This window comes from Diabrotica virgifera, chromosome 6 (assembly GCF_917563875.1).
Source record: "Diabrotica virgifera virgifera chromosome 6, PGI_DIABVI_V3a".
In the NCBI taxonomy this organism is placed as follows: domain Eukaryota; kingdom Metazoa; phylum Arthropoda; class Insecta; order Coleoptera; family Chrysomelidae; genus Diabrotica; species Diabrotica virgifera.
This window is the reverse complement of record NC_065448.1, coordinates 226,788,126-226,812,879: the sequence shown is the minus strand read 5'-3', so window position 1 is coordinate 226,812,879 and position 24,754 is coordinate 226,788,126. Positions and strand designations below refer to the sequence as shown.

General features: G+C 33.2%; 1 protein-coding gene across 1 annotated transcript in view; it reads right to left on the bottom strand.

Moving 5' to 3' along the window:
• LOC126886762 (A disintegrin and metalloproteinase with thrombospondin motifs 12-like) overlaps window positions 1-24,754 on the bottom strand; it is a 188,061-nt gene that overhangs the window by 66,029 nt on the left and 97,278 nt on the right. Inside the window, exons 6-9 of the mRNA XM_050653786.1 lie at window positions 14,737-14,886; window positions 3,799-3,945; window positions 1,875-2,115; window positions 336-545 (exon numbers count right to left, since the gene is read on the bottom strand). Of these exons, the coding sequence (XP_050509743.1) occupies window positions 336-545; window positions 1,875-2,115; window positions 3,799-3,945; window positions 14,737-14,886 (748 nt within the window). The remainder of the gene's footprint in view (window positions 1-335; window positions 546-1,874; window positions 2,116-3,798; window positions 3,946-14,736; window positions 14,887-24,754) is intronic.

Sequence of the window (24,754 nt, the reverse complement as noted above, 5' to 3'; positions counted from 1 at the left end):
GTTCCCTATAATTTGTCCCTCTATCGAATTATGGGATTACTTTTAATAAAATAATTTTCACCGCCGAGGAAGGGTGGCATCCACTCCCAGGGTAAAAGCGCAAGTTGGCACCATATCACCTTTGTTCCTTGAGATATCCTCTAACCACTCACCAATTTTTATGCAAATCGATGGAGGTTCAACGAAATCGGAGGTAATAGCTCATATCCACGTTCAGTGACTGCACTATAAGCTATTACAAAATTTTGCAGGAATGTCGCCACTTCATACTACTTTCGAGACCCTATACCAATAGTTACCAACTTTATAGTAAGTACCTCTAAAATTAAACGTACCTCTTTATTGCATATCTTATATTTCTTTCTTTCTCCCAAGCAGTATCTTCCACCGTACTGAGGAATCGGATTGTCACAGTCTCTTTGGGCTATCGAAACGCCACCTCCACAAGTTCTTGAGCAGGATGACCAGGAACCCCAAGGTCCCCAACCACCATTTACTGCGTCTGGTCGTTCGCCGATCTCGATACATTTTTTGTGGAAACACCACTTAAATCAAAAAAAAGAAAATTAACAAGATTCAGTTTTCCTATTTTATATAAGAATTTGATCAAACATCGGTCACCAACTCACGGTTGATAACTCTATCTTTGAAGTGGTGAACAAATTTACATACTTAGGCTCCCTGATCACCAAGAAGAACGTCATGACGGAAGAAATCAAGCAAGGATAATCTTAGCAAACAAATGCTAGCAAGGATAATCCTAGCAAACCATATACAAAACCTTTATACAACCAGTGTTGACATATGGATAGGAGACATGGACCATCTACATGGCAGACGAAAACTTCCTGCTTATATTTGAACGAAGCATCTTAAGAGTAATGGTTCGGTGGCATCTGTAAAAATGGTGTTTGGAGGAGGAGGTACAACTACAAGATACACCACAGATATAAACATATATTTGGTGGTAAAGACATAGTATTTCTTATAAAAATAGGAAGACTAAGATGGCAAGACATCTAGCAAGATTACAGCAGAACAAGTCTCCTAGAAGAATCCTTATGTCACAACCTAAGGGAAGAAGAAATAGGGGCAGGCCAAAACTCAGATGGAAGGATGGTGTAGATGAGTATGGTAGATAAAAAAAATAGGCGCAGCAAACTGGCAACAGTTGGCAATCGATAGAAATGACTAGCGTATAGGCTTGGGAAGGTCGAGGCTCTTTTATAGAGCAGTAGCACCAGTGATGAATTTGATCAAAGCGGAAGAGAACATTAAGCAGCTTTTATTTACTCAAAACTGAAACATATGTGTCATTTCCTTAGGTTACGCTGCCATGAGATTTTTCTTCTATTTGTGATTCTGAAATAAAATTTCTTCTTCTGAAATGACAACAGTAATCTACAGCTAGAACAAAGGATTGAACTCTAAAATCTCGACTCTGAAACAAACCACTAAAGATTGGCTACAGGCTCCAGAGATCTGAATTCGTATAAAAATGCTATGGATATATTAGGTAGAAAATGTCAAAAGAAATTTTGAAAACGTTTACCGCTTTCAAGTATATTGAACTCTAAAACCTCGACTCTGAAACAAACCACTACAGATTGGATACAGGCTCCAGAGATCTGAATTCGTATAAAAATGCTACGGATATAATGGGTAGAAAACGTTAAAATAAATCTTAAAAACGCTTACCATTTTCAAGTATATTAGAAACAGAACAAAAGTCACTGAAATAAGGTCATTGATATTGTTGTATACGTAAACAGAAAGAACATGGACATGTGGACAATCAGGGTGCTCAAAATGGAAAAGATGTGGAAAAATATCGAACAACTACCATATATTTATTAATCAAATACAATATTTACTTTGTTGTTACCACACTTTGTTCCATCTGCCGGTGGCTCACCTCTAGACGAACAGGAACTAGGTTCGGTTCTGCAGTACAATGTTGCACAAAATTCTTCCTCTTCCAGTATACAAGTGGTAGATCCCGGAAACATAATATCGCATTGAGCATCCGAGTCATAAATGGTTCCAGGAAGGGCATTCCTCATCGAATAAATAGATACTTCTGGTTCGTCGTTGAGGCAATCACCCAAGTTGTTCCTTGAAGTAAATATTGAATATTAATTAAAGTATATTACAGAATATTACTAGAAGAATATGGTCACCTAGAAAGAATGCCATATAATCGAGCTGTAAAAGTAATACAGAGATGGAAACCCCAAGGAAATAGAACATAACGAAGGCCCCGTAAAAGATAGACAAGAATAAAAAACCGCTAAAGGCCGTAAAAATGAGTGGCGCATACAATATTCCAGCTACAAAAGATCTGATATGGATATTACGTGGCGCGAAAATGTATTTTTATTTTGATGAAAAATAAAATTTTAGTTTTATTTTAAAAGATGTTTCCATAATATTTGCTAAATTTGAAGAAAAACGCGCCACAAAAGAGTAACTTTGATACAGTTTGAATTTTGAAACCCTTTTGTGGCGCGCTTACTTCAAATTTAGCAAATATTATGGAAAAATCGTTTAAAATTAAACTAAAATTTTATTTTGCTTCAAAATGAAAATACATTTTCGCGCCACGTAATATTCATATCAGATCTTTTGTAGATGGAATATTGTATGCGCCACTCATTTTTACGGCGTTTAGCGGTTTTTTATTCTTGTATCTCAGGAGTTGTTCAAACTTTTTTATAAATTAAATGTATAAAGTTGCAATTTATTAAGAAAAAAGAAAAACCTTTGAATGAGAAAAGTGTGACCCTTGTCCTTATCCCAAAATTTTTATTAAGATTAATTTAGCAAAAATTCACTTTGAAAATATAATGTTTATTATATCCATTCTTTACAAAAAATTCGGTCAGACTTAGATAACCTTAACTTAGATTAGTAATTAGATAGTTTAGATAAGATATATTATGTTTATGTATGTACTATTTACTTTGTTTCTGGCCGCATGGTCTAATCCTAAAGCCAATAAAAAAAAGTTGCAATTTTTCTCGATTACACGTTAAGCTTTATAAATGATCGCCTTTGTCGCATTATACCCAACAACTCAAAATATTCCCGATGCCATGTCAAATATTTCAAATTGTCACTGATTGTCACTGTCTGACTGACAACATGCTGACAATATTCTATTCGACTCAGTGCGTTGTAAGACAAAGATAGATTTGGAAAATATTACCACGGACACTGTGTTCATTTTTTTTTAATCCTGAAAAAAAAAATATTTTTGAAAAATTTAAACGCAGAATGAAAGACTAAATTATTACCGAGGGCCGAAAGTCCCTTAGAATAAATAAAAAATTTTTTTTTGAATGAGGTCTTTGAAATTAAAAATCACACTAAATTTTCTCTTAGTTTTTCACCACTGTAACTTATTAAAATTAATATTATAGAAATTCTCAGGGTATTTCGGCCCTCGCTAATAACGTTAGCTTACATTCTGCGTTTCAATTTTTCAAAAATACTTATTAGTTTTCTCAGGATTCGAAAAAAATGAATCCCCATTTGAATAGCATTGCAGCCGAAAATACATACCCATCCCCTTAAGTTAAATTATAAGTAAAATGTTTTTATGGCATGTTTCCGTAGATATTTTGCTAATAAATTTTGTAATGTAATAATGTAAAAAAATTATACTAAAACTAAGACATTATTTATCTCAAGAGAACTCTCTCATGCAAGACAAACTACAAAATAAATACGTTCATGTGTCGGAGCGACTACGAGTAGTCAAGCATCTTCATAACAATATAATTGAATGGATCTTACTCGAACAAAGCTGTCATAAATCCTCTGCTACACGTAGACCAGCGTGTAGTAAACATATGAACGTAGGGCGCCATAATATAATAAGACTCATCCTCTGCTTGTGATGGACAGGCTGACTCGCCTTCGGTGTCATGGGCACATCCCATTCTGAAAAATAATTGTTTCTATATATCTTTTAGATATATTACATAAAATAAGTTAAATAATTATGACAGGAATAAAAAATAAATATGTTTTATTATAAAAAGTGGACAAAAGTCTGGAAACGCATAATTATCCCTTAAATGGATGGTCCGGATAGAAAAACAGGGATAACCCTATTTTGCCAAATAAAAATTAGAAATCTGATGTTTGTAGCAGCAATTAGACCAGTAATCACATATGGTGCTGAAGTAATGTGTCTGGCCCAGAAAGAGGAAGAAAGATTGAGGGTCCTAGAGAGGAAAATAATTCGGACGATAGCAAACCCAATAAACTTAGGTAATAATGAATTTAGAAAACTCATGAACCACGAAGTAAGAGGGCTTCTGAAAGGAGAAGATATCGTCACATTTATCAAGGCACAGAGACTCAGATGAATGGGACATATAGAAAGGAGAAATTCAGAAGCCGTCATCAAGAAAATTTCCAAATGGAGACCTGTATCAGGCAGACCACGAGGCAGACCCAAAACTAGATGGGAGAACCAGATAGTCGAAGACCTTAAGAAGATGGGAGTCAGAGAATGGGTAACCATAAGCAAAAACAAGAACGAATGGAGAAAAATTGTAGAAGATGCCGTCACACAACCAATTGTAAAACCAAAATGTTAATGCGGATTGATTCACCGCGACAAACGATTCGTAAGAGCCCAAAGAGGGCGCCAATCACTCCGCTAGGAGTGTGGATGCCATGATGATAATGATGATGTTTGTAACGATGCCAGATTTTCCATTTTTCTGATATCATTAGTCACTTTGGGCTTTAAAATATAATACCCTGTATATTGTATGGTATACAACAGAACTCTTTAGGATTTAAAGATTTAAATCAGGTGAACAAGGAGGCCATTCAATACTACCCAATTTGCCAGTCAATTGTCTGGGAAATGTTTGATCTAAATAGCTCCGAATATTTACACCAAAATGAGCTGATCTTTGTCTTGGTGAAACCATATCTCAATAACATTGGCTCAAAACTTGTTTTTCAGGGCAGGTATAATTTCATTTCTAACTAGTATTTCATAATATCATCACTTGGCTAAATAACCTTCCTTAAAAACGGCCCAACTAACTGAGTGTACTCGACCATACATCATTTAGTTCTTCTGGTCGTTGAATATGGCTTTCGCGTATCCAGTGCGGATTTAACTCACTCCAACTTTAAATTTTTGCGATTTTGATTCGGACAGAGTGTAAACCAGTGTTTCCCAACCTTTTTTGGGCCATCTCCTCGTTAACCTTTCTAAAATTCCTATGGACCCCTACTATGTAATATGTATAGTATACATATATGTTACCGTAAAAACCCTATTTCAGTTAAAACCAGAATTTACTAGGAAAAACTAGTTTTAACTATGAGCTTTAGACAATTCTAGTTTTAACTAGTGAAAACTAGAATTATCAAATATTTTCAGTTAATTCTAGTTGAGACTAAACATATTTCAGTCAAAACTAGTTTTTACTAAACTTTTCAGTCATTTCTAAATTCAACTAAAACTCGGAATATAATTTGCTGCTCTGGTTGTTTGTGAATAATTTCTCTAAAACGTAAAATACTGAACAAGATCATTAACGTAAAAAACTCAAGTCCTTTGACCACTTGTTATTGTCTTGCATCCAGACTGCTAACATTTTTTCTCGATGTCGTGTTTAGCTCGCTGTACTGAACCTTGACTCTGGTTGTGCCTTGGTTTTCCATGAACTAATTTCGCCTTAGGCCAGTATGACATTACCGCATTTATAACTGCATTATCGAACTCTCGGCCATTATCTGAAAGTAAAATGCATTAATGTAAAAGTCAAGAATATATCCGTTTGATAAGCAACTTCGTCTGCCCTCTTACTTTGTATTAGTCTCAACAAAACAAATTTTGTTAAATGATCTTGATAAACCATAATAAACTTGTAGCCGTGATCCTCTTGTGATTGCATATCGATCAAATCTACCTAACATCGACTATTTATTTCTGAATGCAATATAGGTTTCGACACAAGATCCCTCTTCGCTTTACTCTTCTTCTGTTGGCATGTCTCACAAATTGATATAAAATTACTGAACATACCAATTGTTATATTTGCGTATTTTTTGGTGGTTTCAGTCTTCAACCTATCCCAACTTCCATGACCAATAGCAACGTGAGCTGCTTCAATTATGTCAAAAATATCTTCAGCAGGTACATATTTAATGGGTTCAATTCTAGAAGCCAACTTTTTTATTTCGCCAACTTCAACAATTCTAAATCATTTTAGTGTTTTCTGGGCAGACAGTTCCGCATCTTGTACTTCGGGCATTAATTTATTAAACATGCTTTGGTCACAACATTGTAGTGACTTTCTTTCTTCTCGGTCTGTTCCTTTGGTAAGATCTTTTCCAAAAAAACTTTCTTTTCAAGTTCTTATATCTCTGCTCTCAACCTAATCTTAGACATTATCACTCATGGTGAATAATACACCGTAGTGTAATAATGGTAATATAACCAATAAAAACGATGCAGAAAAATCAACAGTTGCACACACTAGTTTGTTACCGTTTGTAACCCTACCCCGAAAACACCAAATCGTATTTGTCTCTTCTCGCAACGATTTTAACTGGTATTCGCTAGTAATTCCAGTAAAAACTAGTTTAAACTAGTATAAACTAAAACTACTCTAAATTAAATTTGTTCGGGATTTCTAGTTTTTACTGAATTTAGCAGTCAAATCTAGCTTTGACTAGTTAAAACTAGAATTGTCTAAAGCACTTAGTTAAAAGTAGTTTTTCCTAGTAAATTCGGATTTTAACTGAAATCGGGTTTTAACGGTAACATATATAATTTTTGATATTAAAAAATGGAATTGTTCAAATATTTTTCTATATTAATTTATTATTTTAATTTGGTTCTTGATGCTTTTTGCACAGATATTTTATATTAGGTTCCAATTTGGTTAACTTCAGTCTCAAGTTGTGTAATACCCAGCTTATTTCTTTTTTTTTTTACCAGAAAATCATTTACAGTACTGAATTCACATTCAGCTAAATATGATGAAATGGCAGCAATAGTTTTCTTTCACATTTGGTTGGATTTGGATATTTGATTTCTGTTTCCTCGCAAAGTCATGCCATCGCTCTTTTTTTATTAAATACATTTTTACCTGACTCATTATTTTGCAATTCTGCGAGTTCTTCTTGATAATGCACATTTGATATATCGGAAAAATCCTCTAATATTGGCTGCATCATCCATGTTCAAAATCAATTTGTTTTAAATCAGAAAAAATTTCTTTTAAATCAGGCGATATCGTCATGAGGGGTGCCAAATCCGTTATGTGCATTTTTTCAATTTTTTTTTATTTGGCAGTTCGATTCCATTTTTGCCGCTCTATCGATTGGTATTATCCGTTTTGTGAAATTCGACCTAGAACTTGCACTTGCTTATCCTTTATGTAAAGTCGTTATAGGAAGATCCGTTATGTGTTTGAAATAACACATAACGGATTTGACAGTTCTTCATACCTACGTGCACGACGCAAGAAATGTGTTCTCGTAGTGAAAAAGTGTGTTAAAATAATTGAAAGCTTGTCAAAACTACGTATTTTTCACATTAAAATCAGTGTTATAATAAATATAATGGTAAGTACTATTTTTTGTTTTCCTAATAAAACTAAGCAAACACCTATTTAAAAACGACATCGCAAAACTAACCTCAAATTTATCCTTTTTGTGTGCATTAGCATTGGCAGTGGGGTACTAAATCTAAACGTTCGATGTTCTTCCTAAGGTACTATAAAACTGCAATGAGGCTATTTTGCGTTACTTGCACATTGTTAAACATTAACAGCTGCTGATATAATTCATTCTTTCTATTAACATTTTTGTCGCAACTTATTAGATTAGGGTAAGATTGGTAGGACGGATAGTAGCGATAAATTAATGAGGGAAGTGAAAGAACAGTATATTAAAATGTGTAAATATTTACACACTTTAATATACTCTTCTTTCACTTCCCTGATTCATTCAAGTATGTTCAGAATTTACCAGTCTTTCAACGATAAATTAATACCCTACCACAGCCAAGAATCTACTGAATATTATATAACACCTTTTTATCACTGCTGTGTTTGGCAATAAAGAATTTCATTTCATATGTATTTTGTTTTTTACAGAAACTATGAGTTCTGCTTCACAGCGATCCAGACTATTGCTAGACCTAGCAGTAGGTAGAAGAAGTATAGATTCCAACGTCCCTTCAACGTCAAAGGTATCAATTTTATCTAATGTTTTCATACCCAAAGCTTATGATCCAACAAGCAAGAAACATACTTTTTGCGGTACAGAAAATTGCCAATCTGCTGAATTGGATCCAGTTACTACGAAAACGTCTCCTTCCAAGTATGCTCCTTTTGGAGAGACAACAAATGAGGTTCATTGTAGTGATCAGATTGATGTACTTACTTGTGAAGAATCGGAAGTTATGGAGTTCACTTCAAACCCCCCACCAAGCACTTGTTGTAATTCATACCATATATTGGAAACCGGGTGCAATAGTCACGTATTACCACAGATACCTACAGGTGAATTCATTCTAGATGCAGAGACTGGCATTCTCAAACTCGTAGATGTTATGGAAATTGTCGACTCGAACAATTGTTACTTGGATGAAGTCAGTGGTCTATTTTTACCGAACGAACCATCTGAAGTACCTGAAAACTTCGATTTTGACGATAGTAGCGGCTCCGAGACTTCCGAAACTGAGAATGTCTCCAAAAATCGAAATAAAAATAAGATACAACGGGTTCTAGGTCAAAAATACAACAGCCGTAAAAGGAAATGCATTGCTGACGACAACAGTAAATCCAAGTCTTACTATGACCTGCATACAGGAAGGTCTATAAAAAAAAACAATGCTTACATTCTGCAACCGCTAAGTCTGATAGGAGCTTTCTCTGCAGTTTGATATCAGAAGACAGACGGCAATCTTTTTTCAAGTATTTCTGGTCTCTTGGTACCTGGGAAGCAAAAAAAGCATACCTCAAAAATCTTATCCGCATGCGCCCCGTGATCAGACGACGTAAAGAGTGTGTCCCTGAAAATCAGCATAAAAATTTAGCATTCGACTATTTTCTTCCAGACGACGAAAATATGCCTATAAGAGTCTGTAAAAATTTTATAATGAACACGTTAGACTTGCAGGCTGAAACCGTCACGGAATGGATCAAGGCACTTCAGGCGGAACAACCTGCAACTGGGACAAACCAAGACCTAAGAACTAGACATCAAAAGCGAACGACCAAGACAATAACGACTGTGACTAATAATGCAGAAAAGCAGCAATCTGTTAAGGAGTGGTTAAATTTATTACCAAAAGTAAGCAGTCACTACTGTCGGGCATACACTAACAGGATGTACGTTGAAGATACCTTCGAGAGTAACGCTCACATGCACCGGATCTATCTTATTTGGTGTCAAGACAACACGAAACCAAAAGCTAGCAAAAGGGTCTTCTATATGGTATTGTAATCAGAAAAGGTTTCCATCTTCAAACCTCGGAAAGACCAGTGCGATGTGTGTGTTTCCTACAAAGAAGGACATACATCCGAAGAAGATTACAAACTTCACATTCTGAAAAAGAATGAAGCTATGATTGCTAAATCAGATGCTTTAAGCTTGACGGTCTTTTCAGATGTATTGGTTATTACTATGGATGTACAAAGCGTCCTACTGTGTCCAAAAATATTAGTTTCTGTTCAATACTACAAGCAAAAATTGCAACTGCACAATTTTTCTATATACTTAAACAACACACAAGATGTACACCTATACGTATGGCATGAGGCGAATGGTGGAGTGACGACCAATGAATTCACAAGCTGCATCGTAGATTTCTTAAAAAAGCAAACGGCATATAAAAAGTTTATATTGATTTCAGACGGATGTTCCTACCAAAACAGGAACAAAGTCTTGGCGTCTGCTTTGGCAAACCTCTCGAAGACCCAACATGTCGAAATAGAGCAAATAATACTTGAAAAAGGACACACAATGATGGAAGTTGACAGTGTACATTCTACGCTAGAGAAGAAATTCAAGCCACCAATTTATGCTCCTGTCGACTATGTAACTAAAATGACCGAGGCCAGACCAAGACAACCATATAATGTGCATTATTTGGACTACACGTTTTTCAAAGACTATGAGAAGGTTTGCAATTATGATTCTATCAGGCCGGGAAAAAGAGCTGGAGACCCTACAGTGAATGACATCAGAGCTTTGCATTACAAAGATGGTGAAATATATTATAAACTGCGTCAGCCAGATGACTGGCAGAAACTTCCTCAGCGTGTGCGAGTAAACAGTAATAGCTTGAAATCCCTGTATACTGAAGCTCGGAAAATCGAAGGCACAAAATTCGAGAATCTCCAATCATTGAAGCAATACCTGCACTCTGACTATCATGGTTTCTACGACAGTCTAACTCATATTTAATCCTTATAAGAAACTGATGATGTCTGCTGTGTGTGTGTGGATGCAGTGTAACTGGAGAAGTATTTCTATCGTTAAGTGATTTTATATTATAAAGGTTTTGATCTCGGAATTGTTCTCGTAATTGTACTTAGCTAAGCAAAATACTTATTTTCTAAGCAAAAGTCTTATTACTTTTATTGTTATATATGTACAAAAGAATGTTTTACAAGACTTCTCAACATTAAGACTGTTTTAAAAATGGTAGGTACATTTGTTCCTATAAGTATTATTAATCCTAGTGCTATGCTACTTTATTATTGTTCTAACTGAAATATATTATAAACTGCGTCAGCCAGATGACTGGCAGAAACTTCCTCAGCGTGTGCGAGTAAACAGTAATAGCTTGAAATCCCTGTATACTGAAGCTCGGAAAATCGAAGGCACAAAATTCGAGAATCTCCAATCATTGAAGCAATACCTGCACTCTGACTATCATGGTTTCTACGACAGTCTAACTCATATTTAATCCTTATAAGAAACTGATGATGTCTGCTGTGTGTGTGTGGATGCAGTGTAACTGGAGAAGTATTTCTATCGTTAAGTGATTTTATATTATAAAGGTTTTGATCTCGGAATTGTTCTCGTAATTGTACTTAGCTAAGCAAAATACTTATTTTCTAAGCAAAAGTCTTATTACTTTTATTGTTATATATGTACAAAAGAATGTTTTACAAGACTTCTCAACATTAAGACTGTTTTAAAAATGGTAGGTACATTTGTTCCTATAAGTATTATTAATCCTAGTGCTATGCTACTTTATTATTGTTCTAACTAAAGACGAAAGAGTTTATTTTGTATCTTGTTTATTTTTCATATATTATGTATTTACCTCACTCCTTGAGGAAGGACGAGATAAAGTGAACGCGATGTACATTGATTTTGTAATAATTTTGTTTTGTTACTTAACTATGATAGTTTATAAAATGGGGGTCAAACCATAGCGTGAATATTATTTGAAGTAAGGAGCTTTACAGTGAATGCTTATGGATAGTGCTTTGATATCAAGACTAATCAGTTGGCCCCTACAATAATATAAAAACTTTTGATTATTTTTTTATATTCAAATATTAAGAGTGGTTCTGATTACATTTTTGCTATGAAAACATTGTGTAGTTTTTTTTTATAATTAATCTAAGGCAATTTTCTTGTAGATTTTAACACATAGTGGTCAAGTTTAGCTGTAAATTTAGCTACGTGCAAATCCTTCATGTGCGTCCTATCACATGCAGGAGACTTGTGATACCGAAAAATCCGTTATGTGCAGATTTTGAGAAAAAAAAATTCTGGTGCCTTAGTCTTTTGTTTATATGTAAAAAATTTACATTGGATATATGCAAAAATATATAATTTAATTTTCGGCATTCAAATTTTTTTCATAGGAGTAGTAGAATAAAAATAAAACAGTATTTTTGCTCTCCTGAAAAGTTACCGTTTTTCACATAAAGGATTTGGCACCCCACATGACGATATACTATTCAGATGTTTGACAATAATAAGTAAAGCGTTATCAGTTACTTCACATTTTTGGAGTCAATGAAACTGTTCAAATTTTTCAAAGGGTACCAAACAGTTCCACAAATATTTTCAATCATCTTAGGTAGCCATCTTAGTTTAGTATGAAGTAAAAGTCTCGTGGGGTCTTCATTTTGTTCTTCACAAAATAACTTGTACAGGAGCTCACATTTGGTATTAGTTTTATTAGTTTTAATAGCATTAATACACTTTATTACTGGATGCAGTACTTCATTTAGAACAGGTGAGATGTTTTTAGCTACCAAGTTTTCCTCATGGATAACAAAATGCACAATAATAATTTCTCGATTTGCATCTTTCATCAATTTTTAGCAGCCATTTTTCTTGTCCATCATATTAGGAGCACCATCTGCAGCACAAGATTTTATATTTTTTATTGGTATATTATTGACGTCAAGCAGTTTTTTAGCTTTTTATATATCTTTGGAGGTAGTGGTGCTTTATAATCATTTACAGAACAACAATTTTTCAACAAGCTACTCTTTCTCAGTACATATCTCTTACGTTAGTTATCAATACTGCCTCACTGTCTCTGAAATTTGATTCATCCATTTTCACTGACTTTCCTATTTTCAGCTTTTCAACAAGTTGTTTTTCTATATCTTCACTTATTTTGTCTATTCTTCTGCTAACAGTATTGTTACTGAGTTGCAAAGCTTTTACATATTTGTCATCTTTTTCAAGAATTGTTAAGAAATGCTGATATTGATAAGTATTATTAAACTCTCCCCTACAGTAGGATTTTTCCCGTTTGAGCGATTAATAAAGAAATTTGATAACTAGCCTCAAGAACACGACTATTAGTTGAAGTATGAGCAGTAAAGAGACTTTAATGTTGTTCTCTTTTCAAGATTTTAAGTTTACTTGACGTCGAAAAACATCCAGTCGATATTTTGGTCTAGCGAAATACTTATACGCTTTTTTCGTTAAATTTGGTACCGAAACCTACCATTGAATTTAAAGGACCAGTACCGAAAGGGTTAATCTAGTGTTGAGTCCATTTTCGAATTGCCCCCCTTAACAATCAAATTGCCCCCTGTGGGGTGTGGGCCCCACCTTGGGAAACACTGGTGTAAACATTACTACGTTGGGAAACCATATCTTGTTAATGAAGTACCAATTAAAATTTTGTTTATCATTACCTCATAAACTGTAATATGCGGTCATATTCATCTTCATTTAATTCTTGCAACAACTGGATTTTGTAGGATTTTAATGAATTCTTATGTTTCGCATAATATATTTCCAGCTCTGCCTGAGAATATATTATGTGAATTTTAAACGAAACTCCTTTACTAGTCCAGTTTCCTCAAAACGCTTTACGATATTTGTACCGTCTCGTCGCCTTAGGGGTAAGAGAATGGATTGGAAACATTTTTCATTTTGATTGTAGAGCTTTTGAAAACACATGAAGTAACTGTCAGCTATAGTTAGTAATACAATTTGTTTTACAGAACTTTCTATAAACGTCAAGCTGTATTTAATTTTATGAATTAATGTCAAAACCACAGCATTCTATATTTACTAAATTACTTCAAAACTAGAAAAGAAGCAAGAATATGAAACTATTAGGTCATATAAGTTGACAAATACAGAGAATACCGAGAAGTACCAGATGACCATAAATCAAAAATTAGAAAATACTAAAGAAATTAGAGAGGGTCAAAACGTTGAACAATTATGGAACTACTTCAAAGAGACAATACTAAATACAGCGACAGAAGTATCTGGAACAAGTAAAAAGAGCAATAAAAGAAAGCAAACTGCATGATGGAATAAAGAAATAAAACAAGTTTAAAGAAAGAAAAATGCTTGGAAAATATACTTACAAAACAAAACACCAGAAAACTATGAAGAATATAAAAAACACAGGAGACTAGTAAAAGAACTGGTTACAAAGGCAAAGAAGGACAAATGGATAGAATTTGGAGAAAATATGGAAATAAACAGTAAGTAAAATCAAAAACTGTTCTATGGAGTATTAAAATCAATGAGAAAAGAAAAAATTCAAGAATTAGGAAACAAAAAGAATAAAACTAGCGAAATTCTTACAGAAGAAAATGAAATAATGAACAGATGGAGAGAATATTTCTAAGAGATGCTACAAACTCACTGCTATCACGAAAAAAACAATGTAGTGAACCAAAGAATAGAAGTAGACAATTTAGACCCTATAACCATAAATGAACTGCACGAAAATGTATTGAAAGATTTTGAAAATATAATAATATAATCTCGTATGGATCAAATGGAGTAGGTTGTAATATTAAATAAAACAAAGTGACTAATGATATCAGAAAAATGGTAAATCTGTCACCACTGCAAACATCAAATTTGAAATCTCGATATTGCAGAATAGGCTCTTTTCTTTTTGTGTAAATTTCAGAATATTAATTTAAAACGGGCTCCACACTCTCGGCGAAGTTACTTCGCCGCTAAAGTTGACCGAAGTCCGAAGTACCTCTCTACACACTCGTTCTAGTTCGCGAGGAAGTGCGATACCGACAAAGAGCGGTGCGATATCGACAAAGATCCCTTTGACCAGACCGACAGAGAATGGAAGTAGAACGAAGTGAGGCAAAGTTACACAAGGTGGCCGTCTACACTCTCGTACTTGTTGAACCTCGATCGACTTCGGCGAGAGTGTGGAGCTCGCATAAGAGATTATTAAGCGTTTCCAGGCTTTTGTCCACTCTGTATACGTACACGTGGCCAATTTCGTGAGCAACGACGATTCCCAAAGTTAAACCACCGTCTTCATTAATGGCGCAATTTTCTTCTTTTGTACAAGCTGCAGCGACGTAAGCTAAACCCATCAGTCCACAATCCTTGCCTTCATCCGCACATATGTCGTACCTGAAAAAATAAAAATCAAGTTTCTGCACAAGTATTAAGACTGTAATACAGCGTTTCTCAACCTTATACCCTTTGCGACCCAATCTTCCATAATTATTTTCACCGCGTCCCCCCTCGTTCAATAATTTCGACAAAAAACAGTAAAATCTTACTTTTTAGTATTGAGTGCTCTTTATGATTATAACTCCTATTCAGTGATCATGTGTATTTTATTTTTTATTTTGTCAGAATTTTGTTTTGATTTGATTTTAGTAAATTAGTTAATGATGTTGGTGTATTTTTTTATATGCTCACGCCCCATAATTATTAAAAGCGCGCCCCCCTAGGGGGGCGCGCTTCACAGGTTGAGAATCGCTGCTGTAATAGATAAAAGTAGTATAAGAGTTAGGTAGGAATGTATAATGTTTCCATTCTATTCAATATAGGGTATGTCAAGGTAGAGCAACTTTAGTAGAAATAAAAAAACTACGATATGCTGATGCCACGTTTATGTTATGTGTCTTTGATAAACCCTACAAAATTGAAACAAGGAAACGTAAGAAGTCAAACGTGGAAAATGCGTATTACATATAGACTCCACCGATGGATCCTGAATGGAAGAAGGCTCAGGATGCGGGATATACAAAGAAGCGTAGTCCAAACTGGACTGACTGGAATCTCCTAGCCGCAAAATAGATAACCCGAAAAGGTACAAACTTTAGTAAACGTTAGCAGGTAAAACCATAATAACCTGCACAGACAGCAGACAAGCGCTACTAACCCTGAATAGACCACTTGCCAGATCAGGGTTGGTAATGGAGTGTCATGAGTCTCTAGCCCAAGCTTCGGATGGTAACACGATCATCTTGATCTGCGTTAAAGGATACGATAGAAATAAAGGCAACCGCATTGCTGACCAGCTGGCTAGGAAGGCAACAAGCCTAAGACTCTTACGGCCTGGTGATGTTTTTGGCTGATTAACTACAACAATCGCGGAAATTTTCAAATGATACTCTCATATGCAAACCGTGAAACGATGAGAAGAAGGGCTCGAATGTAGACTTGCCAAAGTAACATTAAGGAACCTTGGGAAGTCAGCATCAGAAAAACACTTGGAAATACCCAAGAAAAACCTACGCTTGACAGTGGGTTTTTTAACTGGCGACTGTCAACTAAGCAAACACACACTGGGGCTAGTAGACACACCTCTATGCAGGAAGTGTGAACCACACGACGAAACACGAAATTCGTTCGGCGCGCCCTCGTCTACACCTGCCGATATAAGTGTCCCCTGGTGATTTGTCCACCATCCTGGAAATAGTAGGATTAACAATGAGCTAAGGATGACAGCTCCTGGGAGGATGCAAAACGGGTCAATTATGGCCTGTGCTGTGGAACTGACTCGTCCTCCCAACTAGGCTATTGATTATGTTCAAAATAAGAGAGCTAAAAGGAACTACAAGATTAACAGGATTTAATTGTCTCGTATGGTCAATGGACCGGTAAATTTGAAAAAACCGCGGAGGGCTACCATTTAAATAAGTGCGTTTTGAAAAATGGTGTGAATTAGTCCCTAGGCACCGGGTGAATTAGGGTGAGTTCTATGCACTTTTGGTACAAACACGTCTACAGGAAAATGATTCCAGGTTAAATTTCCTATCGAAATGTCACATTTTAAAGTCAAAAATTTTTTTTTATAAAAATATATTCAAAAGAAAAGCAAGAAAAACGAGACTGAAAGCAATTTTGTGAAAGCAGGGATATAGGTATAGGCATTGCTTCAGCGAAAAATAACTTCCGTCCTTCCTCTTTAGAATGAAGTTTGGCAAAAGTCTCTAGGATTTATAGTTTCCGAAATAGGATTTTTCAAAGTTCGCCGCTCACAGCATTTTTGGGCCATTTTCCCCATTATTTCGCATATATTTTTCTGTAACTTTTTTCTACGCATATCTAGGTATATGCAGTGGTAGAATGGTCTACTTTTAGTAGAAAGAAAAGTTAATTACCTTTAAAAGGGTCTATTGTGTAAGGTTATACGGCTCTTTTTAAGCAAGTTAAACTTTTTCAAGGTTTTACTTCCTTTTAATGATTTTTGATATTTTTAATGATTATTTTTTAAATTTCTTATTATGACTTTTTTTCATGTACATTTAGGTTTATTTTCTTTACTTTAAAATGGTGTATTGCAAAAAATTGTAGGACTATTTTTTAACCAGATATCAAGAGGATATCCAAGGGTATCAGTAATTTGAGAAAAAAATTAAATTTTTTTTATTTTTTTCAATTTGAAGAATATAATTGCACATTATAACATAATTTTTAATTCCAAATAACTTTTCTTAAAAAACACTTTTCGCTATTGGGAAATACAGGGTGATTGATTAGTAGGGTAAAGCTCAATGGCTCCGCTATAGTAATATATAGCAATAAAAGTTAATAACAAACATTTTAGCCACCTTTGAGCTTCACATTACAAAATTAGTTAGAATGTTACAGGGTGTTCGATAACACAGTGGCAGACCAAACTTATGTTTTTTTTAAATGGAACACCCTACATTTTATTTTAAATTCAAAATTCTGTTAACTTCTCCATCACAAAAATATAAAGGTCTGTTATGTTATACAGGGTATTTACAAAGTTATAACCAATTTTATATGAAAATCGTAACAAGTTCAACTCCCTGTATATATAAAAATAAGCAAAACAACAATGGTTTATTAATGCCATATTTTTTAACATATTGTCAAAATTTTGAAGAATGGTCGATATTGCTAATTTTCTTTATATTAAATACAGGGTGAATCAAAACGCAAGTACATTATTTTCTCAGTAATTTTAAATGGAACACCCTGTATTTTATATCACTATTGAAAAGTACCATTACCGTACTTTAATTTTTAGATAACATTCCCTATGTCTAAATTTATTAGTTTTCGAGACATTTTCATTTTTCAATGGACCAGTAGCGTGGCCACCCAAATCACCAGAATTTAATAAACTGGACTGAGTTTTTTGGGGTTACGTTAATAATGAAGTTTATAAAATACCTCCAACAACAAGGGATGAGATGAAAAATAGAATACAAAGTGTATTTCGATGTGTTAATTTACAAATGCTCCGTAGAGTAAGTAGCTCATTCAATGATCGTTTTTAGGCGTACATAAATGTGTTAGGAGATAATTTTTGAACACCTTATGTAGGTAATTAAATATTAAAAATATTTGATTAAAAGTAGCTTCTAATATTTTCAAATATGTTTTTTTGCAAAATGTATTACTGATAAATTATGTTTCATTCTTTATTTGTTACATTGTTACATTTACATACAAAAGCAGTGTTTAATTGTCTTCACAAAATAGTGTATTTTGTGTTTGTGTGTTTTTTTGTGAAATTTATTACTAATTTTCTTGGTTTATTTGTTGCATTTACATAAAAATATAGTTTTTAATTGTTTCAAAAACGTTGCATGTAGTGGTTGTGTTTTTGTTTGTAAAATGTATTACTAATAAATTATTTTTATTTCTTTATTTGCTACAGTGTTACATTGATTACCAGATTGATAATCGGTAATCTTCAATTGTTAATTCAGTCATGGCTTACTTAAAATTTAGCTAAATTTAAACACCTAAAATAATTTGCTCTGAAAAATGAAAATATCTCGAAAAATAATAAATTTGGGCATAAAGAATGTTATATAAAAATTAAAGTACGTTAATGTTACTTTTCAATAATGATATAAAATACAGGGTGTTCCATTTAACATTACTGAGAAAATAATGTACTTGCGTACACAATAAATAAAAAATATGGCATTAATAAACCATTGCTGTTGGGCTTATTTTTATTTATACAGGGAGTTGAACTTGTTACGATTTTCATACGAAATTGGTTATAACTTTGTAAATACCCTGTATAACATTACAAACCTTTATATTTTTGTGATGGCGAAGTTAACAGGATTTCGAATATAAAATAAAATATAGGGTGTTCCTTTTAAAAAAACAAAAGTTAGGTCTGCCACTGTGTTATCGAACACCCTGTAACATTCTAACTAATTTTGTAATGTGAAGCTCAAAGGTGGCTAAAATTTTTGTTATTAACTTTTATTGCTATCTATTACTATAGCGGAGCTATTGAGCTTTACCCTACTAATCAATCACCCTGTATAAAGGTACTTTACTCTTGAGCGAAATTCATATTTTTAACATACCTCGTACACTATTGATAAAATTTTACATCTGATGATGGTATCTTAGATTTTAGACTATGCAGAGCATTTTATAAATAATAATTTTTTTCATACAGTTAAAAACAAAAAAGTTTTCCATCTGGTTCCAACTTAAGTGGAACCTATTTATTGCATGTGTATAATATTTCACATTTTGAAGAAGCATATATCTTGTTTAAAAATAGTCCTAGAATTTTTTACAATAAACCATTTTAAAATAAAGAAAATAAGCTTTCTTTTTTATTGTCCAATGTATATATATGTAGTTGAATTAATATACAATAAAAAAAGTTATAATGAGAAATTTAAAAATACCTAATCGTAAAATATATCAAAAATCATTAAAAGTATAAAATTTTGAACAACCATATCTTGCTTAAAAATAGTCATAAAGCCTTCTACAATTGACGTTTCTTCTTATTAAATGTAACTTTTTTACTAAACTACCTATCTAAACTGTAACATACCTAAAGCTACGTACAAAAAAGTTACAGAACAATGTTTGAAAAGTATCAAGGAAAATGGGCCAAAATCGTTGTGAGTGGCGAACTTTGAAAAATCATATTTTGGAAACTATAAAACCTAGAAACTTCTACGAAATGTCATTTTAAAGAGAAAGGATGGAAGTTTTTTTCTGTGAAGCAATGCCTATACCTATATTCCAGTGGAAAAATGTTATTGGGCAAAAAACAAAATCTTTCGTGTTTTTTTCTTGCTTTTCTTTTGAATATATTTTTGTAAAAAAAAATATTTTTGACTTTAATATGTGATGCTTCGATAGTAAATTTAACCTGGAACAATTTTCCTGTAGACGTGTTTATACCAAAAGTACATCGAACTCACCCTAATTCGCCCTGTGCCTAGGGACTAATTCACCTCTTTCTCAAATACACACTCCTTTAAATGGTAGCACTCCGCGGTTTTTTCATATTAAGAGGTTCATTGACCATATGAAACAATAAAACCCCGTTCACCTTGTAGTTCGTTTCTAAAATACATAACACTGGGAACACATTTTTTGTTGAGTTAGATCTGACACTTGTTTTTCACTAATTTTTGCCGTCTGAATCTGAGAATGACCTCAGATTTTCTCTATCACGTCAACTTTTTAAACTACAGGATATCCTCAAAAATCATGCATATAAAGGAACGTAAAATAAAAATCAGTTTACAATACAGTTTACAAATCATTTAATTTAAGTTAAATCGAGTTCTTACAAATAAAATTGTTTAATAATGAACATTACTGACAAATTAAGAAAAAAATTTGCGTTTATGGCTTTTTCTGGAGTGTTCAGGTTGTGTACATTCGCGCTTGATGCTCCAAAAATAGTCAGCAATCATATGTACATCCCATCTACCTTGGTACCGTGCTTTCATGATGCAACAGAAGCAAATAAATTTCCATTATGGAGGAGAACACATTTCAGGCTCCACTTTGAGCTATCTATAAACAGTCTCGAGTCAGATGCGTTATACATAGTTTGAAATTCCCAATTCTTTCATTAAACCACTTACATTATGGCCAAACACAAATCCACCTTCACTTTGAAAATATTGCAGAAATGCCCTTTCTCGTCTTCGAAAATAGGATACCTTGGCACCCTTTTCAAGCAAGTTTTTCTCATTGAGTCGTGATGCTAAGAGCTCTGAAGCTTTTTTGGATAGTCCCAAATCTCGCACCAAATCATTTAGCTCTTGTTGTTCGAATCCCTTACGTGCGGAGTCGTCTTAAATTTCGAAATCTTCATCGTTGGAGTAGCTTTCAACTGCACCATATCCGTATTCCTCTTCTTCCAAAGAGGGAAATTCATTGAAAACTGGCACGGTACCCCAGTTAATAGGTAAAAAAACATGAAAAAATGTTAAACAGGGTTTTGAAGGTGCTAAACGGTAGAGGAGTGATAACTGATGATAATTCCGTCAAGACGTACAGCTAATTTTTCTTCTTCTTTTTTTTAAACAGTTACAAAGAATGAAAAACTCAGTTTTTTGACGATAAAACGTTTTTTGTTCATTTTAGAGAAAAATGTTTCAAAGAAATATTGTAGACCTTAAAAAGTTCTTTACTTTGGTGGGACACATATTGAAATATATAAACAATTGACCGAGATAATTGCAAAAAACCCTCATTTTTGCACTAATTTATAAATATTGATAACTTTACTTTTTGCATAATGATTTATAATTTAACTACTTTAAGTTATGCTATTTAATGGGCTATTTAAGTGTGCCAAATTTCAACCAGTCGACCAAATAGTTTATAAGTTATTCAATTTGTTTATCCAAGAGAGCAATTGTTTATACAACTGTTCTTGCCCTAACAGTGACTCTAGAGATATTTAGCAAATCGCAATCAGTTATTCGAGAATCTATTTTTAAGATATATTAAAAAAATTTAACATTTTATTAAAATTGTTATTAAAAAAACCGTTTGAAAAAGGCCCTAATTTTTAGGTTATAAACAATTAGAATAACTTTGACAGTTTTTATGTCACACGTTTGCATGTAGGCTCACTGGAAAGCTGATGAAAAAATACATATTAAAATAGAAAAATTAATTGTATATGACTAATATGAATCAAGTTATTATTTTTTTAATAAATCAATTTTGCCTTGTTTATAAACATTAAGAGCTGAAAATTGAACATATTGTATTTATGGGAATCTATATTTTATGATCCAGTGTATAGATTGCATAGGCAGTGAAATAATAAAAAAACTTATTATTATAACGGTATCGCTAACTGACGGTACTCGTGAAACACCACCAACGAAAGTGAAGGTGGGAACTGTTCGAGCTTCGCTTCCTTTTTTGGAAAAAAAACTGCAATAAATTATCACCTTCCATAGCTCGCGCAACCTTCTTTTTTTAACTGGGTTAGCTCAAAAAAATAATAAAAACTGTGCAAATTTCAACTTCCGGGAAAATGGGAAAATCCCGTGAAAATCAATTGATTTAATTATACTATAAAAGTTATTGAATTTTACAAGTATTTCGTAAAAATTCCTTTAAATTTTATTAAACAAAGTATATTTTTTATATAAGTATAAAATAATTATAAATTAGTACAATACAATATTTATTTATTTTAATTGCATTAATTAAAAGTATATAAAAGTCCTTAATAGTTTTTAAAAAATTAATTTTTGTTTTATTATGATTTAATTGAAAGAAGCTATTAATATTTGTCTAGGTAGGCATCTAATAAGTATAAAAATAAATAATAAAACATTGTTTATGAATTTTAATTTGATTATTCTAGTGAACATCTACAACTTCTAGACTTCTCGGCAAGTTACAGTTAGTTCATCGTCTACAAAGTCTGACTCGACATCGTCAAGAACCACTGCAGCGCGATTGCAACATTTTTTCTCCTGTTCTTCCACTGCACACTCTGCACAGTGTGTACAAAGATCCGTACAGTTTATACCATATTTTTTACAGCCACATCTTGTACTTTTGCAACCCGTTAAACATTTACATGCTATTTGTTTTAATATCACTTAAGGAGTCAAACAATATAAGGTGTAAATGGGTTCAAAATCAATATCAGTCTTTTTCTATCCATATTGGGTATGGGTAGCATCCAGTTTTTTACCTAACCAGTGTTGTAATTGATGATAAACGCAAATTTTTTTCCCTGTATTTCTTACAAATTTTGTGTGTGTGTGTGTGTGTGTAGAGGAAAGGGATGGCCTTAGACGCAGTCTATTAGCCACAGAATTTATTTTTATTCATACGCATATTTATATTAGATGTATATAAGATTAAATATCGATATTAGCTTCTTTAATGAAATTTATTATAGCATCGAAGACGAGTTTATTATTGCTAGATAACAGGGAACCGATGTTGAGAGGGAGAGGTGTGTTGTGTTCTATTAAGGAATTATATAGTTTAAAAATAGCTGTGCTATTCTTTTGACACTCCAGGAACATGTGGTTAATGTCACCTATGGACATGTTGTCACAGTCACATAACGGGGAGTTAAGTATCCCTAATTTATGAAGGTGCGCCGGAAAACGGCCGTGATTCAATTTTAAGCGAGTTATAACTGAAGTATATCTTTTGATATAATCAAAAGTCGTATGCGGTATTTTATTTGGAAGTTGTGGATAAAGCTGAAAATAAAGATTTTTCGATGTCTTGCTAAAATTATTGTAAGATTCTGTCCATCTGTCTTTAATAGATTTTTTTAATTTAGTACTTAAGTCGGTATGTGAAGATATTTTTACGAATTTATCTGATTTACAAGCTTCTTTCGCTTCATAATCAACCCTTTCGTTACCGATAATACCGCTGTGACCTTTTACCCATATGAGGATTATTTTTTTATTTTGCTGATTTAATTGGTACAATAAGTTTTTTATTTCACAAATTAATTCTTGATTATATATATTTATTGGAGGTCCTTCAATAGCTTGCAAAACGGACTTAGAATCTGACATAATACAAACAGTTTGAACTGGATTTAGCGTGCACCATAATAGGCTTTTTTTAATCGCCAAGGACTCGGCGCTGTAAATAGAGAATATATCCGCTAGTTTAAATTTTTCGACATGATTGATGTGTGAAACAAAAAATGCTGCACCTATTCCAACCTCACTTTTGGACCCATCTGTAAATATTTTAGTTACATCCTTTCCAAAAGCATTCAATGTGGTGGTGAGTATTTGGTTATTTAAAATTTTAAATTCGTAACTCATTTAATGCCAATATGTTATTGTGTTTTTTGTATGTAACATCAATTGCAGCAGAATACAAAGCAACAATGATATATCCGTTTTTCATGATGTCCTCCTTGTTAGCATTCTCGTCATAAAAAATATTTGTCAGATCTAAAAAGTTGTATCACACCCAGTAAAACTATATAAGAAGAACCCAACGTATTTTCTTATATGAGATTGTTTAAACCTATTACAACTATAATAGATAGATAGATTGTCCTTTTTCGCTTTTATTTTCTTTCAAAATATATGTAATTGTCCGGAACAGAGAGTTGCGTCAATACTATGATTATATCGGTATCATTACAAATTATTACAACGATCTTGTCAGGTTCATATGTATGTTCGTAAAGAGATGTCTGCACTATTAATACGTCTGCATCTTCATCTGCTACTTTAGTTCGGTACCCAGATTTGTTGAGCTCTGCACATAAAAGTTGAATTAATTGTAAATTGTTTTAAATTGGGATTCCATTCTAAAAAATAAAACGAAGCTATTCTCACCTTCACATTCGTTGGCGGTGTTTCACGAATACCATCAGTTTAACGGGTCATGGTCATGACTCATGAGTAGTCATGACTTTTTATTTTTTCACCGCATATGCAATATATGAAGTGGATCATAAAATACAGATTTTCTTAAACAACTCATTCAATTTTCAGCTCTTAATGTTTATAACAATGGAAATATGATTTATTGAAAAAAAAATTCTAACTTGATTTATATTGGTCACATAAAATTCTTTTTACAATTTTAAAGTATATTTTTTCACCAGCTTTTCAGTGAACCTACATACAAGCGTGTAACATAAAAACTGTCAATGTTATTCCAATTGTTTATAACCTAAAAAGTAGGGTCTTTTTCAGACGGTTTTTTTAATAACAATTTTGATAAAATCTTAAAACATTTTCAATACATCTTAAAATTA